The sequence below is a fragment of the Sprattus sprattus genome (genome assembly GCF_963457725.1).
Source record: "Sprattus sprattus genome assembly, chromosome: 19".
Taxonomy (NCBI): Eukaryota; Metazoa; Chordata; class Actinopteri; order Clupeiformes; family Clupeidae; genus Sprattus; species Sprattus sprattus.
In genome coordinates, this window is record NC_137917.1 from 11,799,343 (window position 1) to 11,808,593 (window position 9,251).

The 9,251-nt window shown below is 42.8% G+C and overlaps 1 protein-coding gene across 1 annotated transcript; it reads left to right on the forward strand.

The window, feature by feature from the left end:
- Positions 1-520: 520 nt before the first annotated feature.
- On the forward strand, positions 521-8,159 carry mtx1a (metaxin 1a; the record flags this gene model as incomplete). Its single annotated transcript, XM_080858008.1, has 8 exons — positions 521-577; positions 1,031-1,100; positions 1,463-1,542; positions 3,146-3,238; positions 4,263-4,445; positions 5,403-5,479; positions 5,763-5,920; positions 6,324-8,159. 8 exons carry the CDS (start codon positions 521-523, stop codon positions 6,542-6,544), a joined length of 939 nt encoding a protein of 312 aa, XP_080714134.1. The 3' UTR covers positions 6,545-8,159.
- Positions 8,160-9,251: the final 1,092 nt, after the last annotated feature.

Consider the following 9,251-nt stretch of genomic DNA (forward strand, 5'->3'; position numbering starts at 1 on the left):
CCAATTTTAAGTTTTATTAGGAGTAAAATCTTAGGCAATGGTCATTCATTTTTTTGTGTAGGCTAATCATGCTTCAAACAACCTGAAGGGCACCTCTGTTTTGTTAAATATTGAGTTTGGTCAGCATAGCCTTGTTTTTATTATTTGCCCTTTACCATGGTGCTCTGACTTTTCGTTTGTGTATTTTGTGACGGCCTTAGCTACTGAGGTGAATCTGGCACTTATTCACCAGAGGTTGACATTGTATATGTACATGAACCTCCCCCTCTCTCTGTTTTTGTGACAGTGAGTGAAAAAAGGTCCCACATGACTATCACCCCACTCTCCTCTACTGCTTTTTCATCATGGGGTGTCTCCCCCGGCCCAAAAAATGTAGAGGCGACTCCCTTAAGGCTAGTGTTCAACTATACACACATTTTCCTTATTTAAAGAAAAAAAAGGTTTAAAAAACAGAAGCCTTAACTGCTGGAAATTATTTTGAAGACCTGCAGTTTTACAAGCTTCACTGAAGAAATACTTCATGGCCTGTCAGAAAGTTTCCTGCTCTGAAAAAGAGGCCGTCAGTGGAAACTCCTGTGTGAGTTTTTCTGTCTGTGTTAGGGCTGAGGGGAATCGGCGAGCCGTCTGTACCACCACCGCCTGTTCTTTTCCTGATGTATGTCCGACACCCAGGTGTGTGTAGCATGTTGGTTTCCTGAAGTCACTGTATTTTTTTCACTGGTTGTTCGGTGTCTCGCTGTTTTTTAAGCCACAGCTTATCGTAAGTAAGGTGTTAACGTTTTGGCATGCCAGTGGAGGCATTCCTGGCACTCCTGGCTCAGTTCCCCTGTGCTTTGGCCTGGTTTTTGATTTAAACACATGGAAGCGTGCCTGGCATGGAAGACCATTGTTGTACTGGCTGTAACAACCCACAGTTAAGATGGCAGGACTAAACAAATGTCTTTCTTTCTCTTCTCTCTCTCTCTCATCTCACTCCTCCCTCGTTTTTCTTCTGTTTCTCTTTCATTTCCCTCTTGCTTTCATCTCTCAGGCTTATGCAAGGTTTGCAGGAGTACCCCTCAAACTTCACAAGACTGCCAACCCTTGGGGAAGTCCTACAGGTAAAGATGGCATTCAAGGTTTTTCTTAGCATATTCTTGGACCCCATCACTTGTTTGAAATACATTTATATGAAAACATTCCAAGCATATCTTCATAATATTGATCACCTCACTCGCTATGGGCTCTGCATGAGAAAAAACTCCCCACAGTTTTCTGTTTGTGAAACAGCCAAATTACGCTGGGAGTGTATTGGGAGTTGGTAATATGCTGTGTCACATATGACGAGCTCAAGTCTCTTTAGTCCCATTTGATTTGATTGTAAGTCACCCAGCATTGTGAGTTCACAGATAGGATAGAACTAGGGCCTAATGTAGAATTGGGAAATGCCAAAGTAAGTATCCTGCCTGGTCTCTTCCTCCAGGTACTCTCCCAGCGTTGAAGACTGGAGAGAATGGAAGCTTTTCGCAGCCCAGTAAGATCATCATTGAATTCAGGAAACAGGTAAACTGCCTCTCTTATAGACTTACCACAAACCCTGTCTTCCCCCAGAGTAGGAAAGCAAAAGGCGACCAGTAAAAATGGGAACATAATGTTGTTCAGCCTCTTTATAGAGTGGCATGTGCCTAAACATTTCAAAGAGCACTTCAGCATTGGCATCCAAGTTTCATAAGGTCTGAACCATCGAACCACCTGGAGGACATACTGCTCACCGTCGCCCCTAGAGGACATACTGCTCACTGTCGCCTCTAGCACCATCTGCCATCAGGTCCTATCCCGTGACCCAGCTGGAAGTCATGAGCAGCCATAGTTACTGTCCTTGTACTGAAGTTGAGTAGTGGGTTTTGGTGTGTAAAACCATAGTGAAGATTGATAAAGGCCTTTAAAGTGATGGAAAAATGTCCGATGAAATCGTCTCCATGTCAAAGGGTGGGTAGAGGTAGGGAGGGGTCCAGGCTTGTCTATGTCTGGAACAAAAGGGACATGGTGTGTGTTCTAATGGTACAATCCAGCCGAGTTGGTTTGTTGTTACTGCACAAAATCACCTGCAATTAAAATTGTGAAATTTAACTTATGCAATGCTCCATTGGTAGACCACAGCTTTTGAATGATCAAGGTCATAGGGTCAACTCCCATGGCGTCCCACGACTCACACACACACACGCACACACACTCACTCAGACACACAAACACACACACACACACACACACACACACACACTCACACACACTCAGACACTTGGACAGGCTTAGACTATCTGGCAGGCATCAAACATTTTTCATTTCACTGTCAGTTCTTCCATGTCGTTAAACAAAGACAAACCTTCGAGGACACCGCATAATGACCACCTTCTCCTGAGTTTACAACTGCAGGGGTCAATCCTTCCAACATGTCATCATCTTCAGGATGTTTTGATGTGGAAAATAGTTGGCTGACCTTCTTGAATTGTCGTACTAATCCACATTTTACACCGTTAACAAGTTTTGGCAGTATCTTTTCCCAAGAGAGGAGAGGTGGACTTCCTTCTGGGCTCACCATCTGCAGAACTGGGTTGAATTATTATTATTTTTTTTATTAACCATTGTTTTATGATTCATTATATGCTGGGGACACGGCGTTGGCAAATGAAAGGGTGTTGTTAAGTCCACTGACCTTGTTAGACTGTTGTGTAATGGTGCCGTCCCACTGATTTGGGATTAGGAGGTAAAAATGCAATAAAAGCAGCCTGGAACAATATCATTGGGTTATTCTTTTCACTTCATTCACTGATGTGTTTTGGGCAGTGTTGAGGAATTCTAATGGTACAATCCAGCCGAGTTGGTTTGTTGTTACTGCACAAAATCACCTGCAATTAAAATTGTGAAATTTAACTCATGCAATGCATCATTGGTAGACCACAGCTTTTGAATTATCAAGGTCATAGGGTCAACTCCCATGGCGTGCATATGAAGATAAATTTATGCCATCACGGTACCATTCATGAGTTCTGAATAAAAAGTCTGGTGAACGACTTACTGTAAAGATTTAAATGGCAATTATTACTGCCCACCAAAGTGTACCCTTGGTGAAGGATAACAACAGTGTCTTTTTTTTTTGCTCTTGTAGAAGTACAATGCAGACTTTGACCTCTCAGCAAAAGAGGGAGCAGACACCCTGGCTTTCATATCCCTGGTGGAGGAGAAGCTGATGCCTGCACTGGTCAGTCTCTCTCTCTCTCTTTCTCTCTCTTTTTCTCTGTCTTCTGTTTCTGTGTGGAGTGTTGATTTAATTTGATAAAACATGTTGCAAATTCTGTTCAATTCAGTTGTATTTATATTGCACCGAAACAATAAAATTGTCTCAAGGCGCTTTACAAAGCCCAGGGCCTGAACACCCCTGGCGCAAACACAAAGGCGTCAGGCATATCTCTGCAGACATGTGGTTAGAGAACCTCCCCTCCTCAAGCCTGACACCATTCATTTCACCACCACCGTGAGAGCAAACCTCCACAGACATGAGTCTCCAGGAGGGGAACCCTATTCACCATCCCCCACTCTTTGATCTCAATTTATCTCAAATAACTCAAAGATACATGAAAATCACAAAGAGCTTTCTCTGTAACTTTACATTGTTCCCGTCATGAACCATCTGAAATCTCCATTTGCATCACTTTCCTTTCTATTCTTTCTTGGACCTTGAAACCATAAAAACGTACTGCTGTGTTTTGCCAAACCTCAGTTCTTCCCCTTCATGAAAGTCTAGCAGATTGTCACCGCCATTATTCCTGACCTTTTACAACTCTTGTTAAAGGAAATACCTAAAAATTTCCTGTCAGTCTACCCCAGCGGGACAGTGCCCTGCAAGGGAATGTCTGCACAAGCCAGTGCTTAAGTGCAGCTCCTGCAGATGCTGCTTCTCTAACATCCAGGATTATGTCTGCATCTTACAGCATATGACTCTTTAAAGGAAAGCTCTGTCACAGCCTCACTGTTATTGTTATAACTGTGTATCACTGGCATCTGGCTTTAACTGGCATCATTTTTTGTTCCACTTAATGACTGATGCAGCTGAACTCCCTCTTTGGATCTACCCAGGGTCTGATCGACCTTCATTTATCATCCTTTATTAGCAAATCGAGAGGTTCAACCCAAAGGAAAAGGAAGTGCGCCCTGTATCTTTCTTTCTCTGGTGACCAAACACAACCCCCCCCACCCCCACCCCCACCCCCACCTCCCCATTTTAGATCTACACTCTGTGGGTGGACCCCAAGAACTATGTAGAGGTGACCCGCCGTTGGCATGGCGACAACATTCCCTTCCCGCTGAACTTCTTCCTGCCTAGCCACATGCATCGGCAGCAGCTGGCCCGCCTGCGCCTCATCAAGGGGGACGAGGCCCTTGAGTCTGGCGAGGAGGTGGAGAAGGAGGTGAGTGGTCGAGACAAGGGGGAGCAGAAGGAGTCAAGGGGGCCTGAGCAACCTCACTGGGACAAACGTGACTAGAGCACTTAGTGAGACACGAGTTAACAGTCTGGAGACAACTTGATGAAAATGTCAGCTAGACACACGAAAATTCACCCAGTTTTTATTGGGGACACAACCTTTAACCCGTGACCTCAATAGTACTTTTGACATTTAACTTGCCTTCCCACACAAAAAAGAACCAGTTGCTCAACCGCTTAGAAAATAACCAGGGCATGTCTGGGTAGCATTTCATTGGCTGCATATTGGTATTTACACCAACTCATTTGTTGTGAAAATGTAAACAGTTCTTTCTTTTGCATCCTTGGAAATGAATGCAGTTTAATCAGATGCGACTGTGTATTGCTTAATAAGTCTGAAACGTAACATTTCTCCATCTACACATCTTGTCAGGAAGACTCCTCTATACCAAATGATCTAGGCCACATTCCTTTCAAGACATGTAATTTTGATCCCTCAAAGTTGGGGTCTAGCTCTCTCCATGGTCAACCAGTTGAGGTACTGGGTTTGAAATTTTTGTGCAGACATGGAGGTGGGGGTGGGGGTGGGGTGTTCTGCGCAGAGAAATGCCACTGTAGTTTCCATCAGTGATTGAGGGGGGTGCCTCTGCATGCCTCAGTCGTGGTGGCGGTGAAGCGCACCGTAGGGATCCGCAGGCACATTATTCATCCCCACGCTCCCGGCACACGTTGACGTAATGGAGGCAAATGTGGTGAGCATGTGGATTGTTGCCCCAGGATCTGCCTGTGTGCCGATCCACTTGATTTATGGTCCTCAGGAGGACAGGCACCACCACTATTATGGCTGGGAAATAAAGTAGTGTCTGAGAGGTTGGTCTGATCTGCCATTCAGTAGTTATGTCTTTCAGTTTAGTTTTTTTCCCGTCTTCACATCTCTCTCCAGCTTTACCATGACGCCCAGGAGTGCATGGATCTCCTTTCACAGCGTCTCGGCTCCAGCAAATTCTTCTTTGGTGATTCGTGAGTCCGACAAAGTTTTATCTCAGTAATGTACAAGGAATAAAAAATTTAAAAAAAGGGAGCTAGAGATTATTTGTATTCATGTATTTGCCTGCTGTTTAATTTCCCTAAAAATGTCTTTCTAAATATGTGTGTTACATGAAACATGAATTTTCTCTTCCATCCTTCTCGTGGAAGACTCATATATTAAGATGCATTAATTGACCAATTTGACTGAGACTACACACTTTGTATACAGTTTTCTCATACCAATCATTCTGTGTTCATCATGTTGTCATTTCAGACCTTCATCTCTGGATGCACATGTATTTGGCTACCTGGCGCTTCTGCTGAAGATCCAGCTGCCCTGCGGTCAACTCCAGCAGCATCTGCAGTCTCTGGACAACCTGACACAATTCTGCTCCAACATCCTCACTCTCTACTTCCCCAGTGAGCTCGATGGTCAGTTGGAGAAGCCCCCTGATTGTTAAAGCCAAATTCCTGTTGCTCTTTGTGTGCATATTTTAAGCTTTACTTGTGATTTAAGCAGTAAATGCTAGACTTACTATATTTATTTAACTTAATAGGCCTGAAGTAACTGATCATTTTAATGCGATGCTTGTTATAAAGCTGTAACTACACTAGTGAAGCGTGTCAAGTTTAAAGTAATTGAAGTATTGACATTAGGCATTAAAGCACAGTAAAACCGATACAGCCTGGTTATTTTCCAAGGTCCGATGCAATGGGGAACATCTTAAGAGTGCTATTGCCAAACGAACAAACCCAGAGTGCCACTACCTAGATTCATTTCAAACGTAGTCATAGCAATCACGGCATGTCACTAAAAGTGTTTCTTCACATGCAGAAGGCCCAGCGCACAAAATCTCCACTCCACCTGAGGGCAGCGACTTGGACAGTGGGCCCAACAAGAAGCGCAAGCAGCTGCTGTCGCTGTTCTTTGCCCTGGGGGCAATGCTGAGCTACGCCCTGCTGACGGGCATTGTCTCCGTCGAACACGTATCTATTGAGGACTCCAGGGAATCCCAGGACATCTCTGAAGGCCAACCTGGGGAGGAGGATGAGTGATGTCTGTGTGTGTGTGTGTGTGTGTGTGTTTGTGTGGAGTGAGGAGGAGGATGCGGTTGGTAGTAGAAGGATGTTGGAATGGGATTCAGCACCAGGGGGAGGTGTGTGTAGGGCCTTTGGTGTTGTTACAGGGACCAGTGCTGTGAGAGTGCTGTGCGTAGCATGGCTTTGAAGACCAAGAGAAGTCCTCTCCCTAATTTGGTTTCTCAGGCTACATGAGAGATGACCATTAAGTTTTATGTTAACGCTGGATAAAGCTTTTTATTGCATGATGATCATGATGAAAATTTCATTTTTTTCAACTTAACAGCTGATAATGGAGCAAGTATAGTGATCACCAAATTTCTTTAATTGTTTAGTTTTTATGTTTTGGTGCTGTATTTATTTTCTTAAGAAGCATGTACTTTTTGCAATGAAAATATTTAAGGCACATTTTACAGATACATTAGAGAAATGATGACGGCTTTAATTCAGTTGCAGACCTTCAGCACTTTCCAATTTGCTCTGCAGCCTTCATCTAGTTTGCTGGTACGGGAATGGCCCATTTTGAATAAACACACCATGTTCAGCCATGACCAGTGAAGCCAAACTAATGATGCAGCTGTCAGTGAAATTAATGTGGGGACCAAAATTACCCTGGAAACCTTTCGTCAAAACCTTTACCTTTACCTTTACCCAGATATACCGTGGGATTATAATTCCTTATAGGTGGATACAATTTGCACTTGATATAGAGGAACTCCATGGTTGCCTTGTGTGATTTGATTGAGGCTTTTATGTTTTTTGTTGTTGTGTAGGTTGTTTGTCTTTTTGTTGGGTTTAGTATGTTGGGAATTAAGTTGAATTGGAATAACAGTTGGAATAATTTGGACGTTTATAGGCATCTTTAAAAAACCTATAATTTCAGTATATTTTGTATCAACAAATTAGTACACAAATTAGTAGGAAAAGCTGTTTTTATGTTAAATGAATGAGCGGGCATTTGCTAGATAAATGCTTTGGACTATAATGAATATAGTACTGATGAACCAGAATACAACCAGAGGGCTAATCCTCTATGTGATTTGGTCTAAGCACTACAAAATATAAGATCCTGTCGTAATTCTAACAGACCAATGTTTGTGCTGTATACAGCCATTTGTAATTTGATGTCTGAATTCACAATCTGAACCACTGATTTGAATGAAACATCACAAAAATATGTTAGCAACATACCAAAGAATAAACCTTTTCTGCTTTTGTTCAAAATATTGTTCAGTAAAGGTAAAAAGCATAAAACTTGTGTTTGTTATGAAACTGCCTCCCTTTTCTCTGTGGTTGAGTTTGTTTCGGTCCTCGAGCCCAGTATGTGATGAAAGATTGACTCTGTAGTTGTTTCAAAGTAAAACATGTATAATGAACTTGGTAATACCTTCCCCCAAACAGATTCATTTATCAAATACTTACCTTTTTTTTTTACATATATTTAAATCAAGCATGATGTAAGCAAACATGTACATTCATATTTGTATTTTAAATATGATTGCTTTCTTACTAGTAAGATGCCAGACTTATCTTATTTGGGGGAAGTTGAGACATTTGAAGCACTTACCAACAACATTTATGATTTAATCATTCTCACAAAAACACTTAAGCGCTAACATACTGTTCTTAGACCAATACATGTGTGCATTATCCCTAGTGTTCAGAAAAAAATGTAAATATAATGTCATGAATGAATGTTATATTTTCTTAATTTATGAATGAATAAATGGGCCTTGAACACAAGTTTGCTAATATGCTCGCCTTTGTGTTGAACACTGTACACCTCACTCATCATCAACTCTTCCGTCCTATGAAATTAAAGAATGAGATGACTTCAGCAGAGCTTAATGAGTGTATATGTGTGAGCTTTACCTCATTTACAGAGTATTTAAAAGTTACAGGGATGTGATCAGCATTTTAAATTGAATGGGATGGAAAAGTATATAGACACATTGTTTGCTTAGCCCCCATGTGGACTTTCATCCTGCCGGACCCCCCAACATCTGCAGAGAGCAGTGACTGATCGGCCAGCTCTGGGGACTAATGGAGTCCCGTCCCGTCCCCCCGTCCCCCCCCCCCCCCCCTCGCCTCAGTCATAGGAAAGTAGGGAACTGGTTTTGCTGCACATCTCTGAGTGCTGATAACATGTTCCACTCAGATCCTAGACCCGGGAGACACACAGCTGTGCATTACTCCATCCGTGCGGAATTTCACTTGGCTCCTGTTCACTCAGGTTTTTGTGTTTTTGTTTTGTTTGTGTGTGTGTGCGTGTGTGTGTGTGTGCGTGCGTGTGTGTGTGTGTGTGTGTGTGTGTGTGTCTGTGTGTGTTCTCAACCATTGGAAACTTTTGTGAAACCCCTTTGGATTTATCAACCACTACTCCCCAACTCTCCGTCACCAACCCCCAATTCAAGAAACCCCTCTGCTTTCAATGAAGCCCCAATGGACCTTGTTTTAATGACCTTGAAAAATGATCGGAGGGAAAGAGTTGAACATGGAGAGTAGAACATTGTGATTGCTCCCTTTTTCCATAGAACAAACGAGAGAAGGAGAAGGGAAAATCACAGACGGAGAGGATGGCTATACTCTGTTTCAGCGTCATCAGTGTTTTAGAATGGTTCTGGTTTGGTCAAGGGGGTAAAGCGGTGAGTCATGGTCACTCAGGTCCAGAAATTTTGACTCG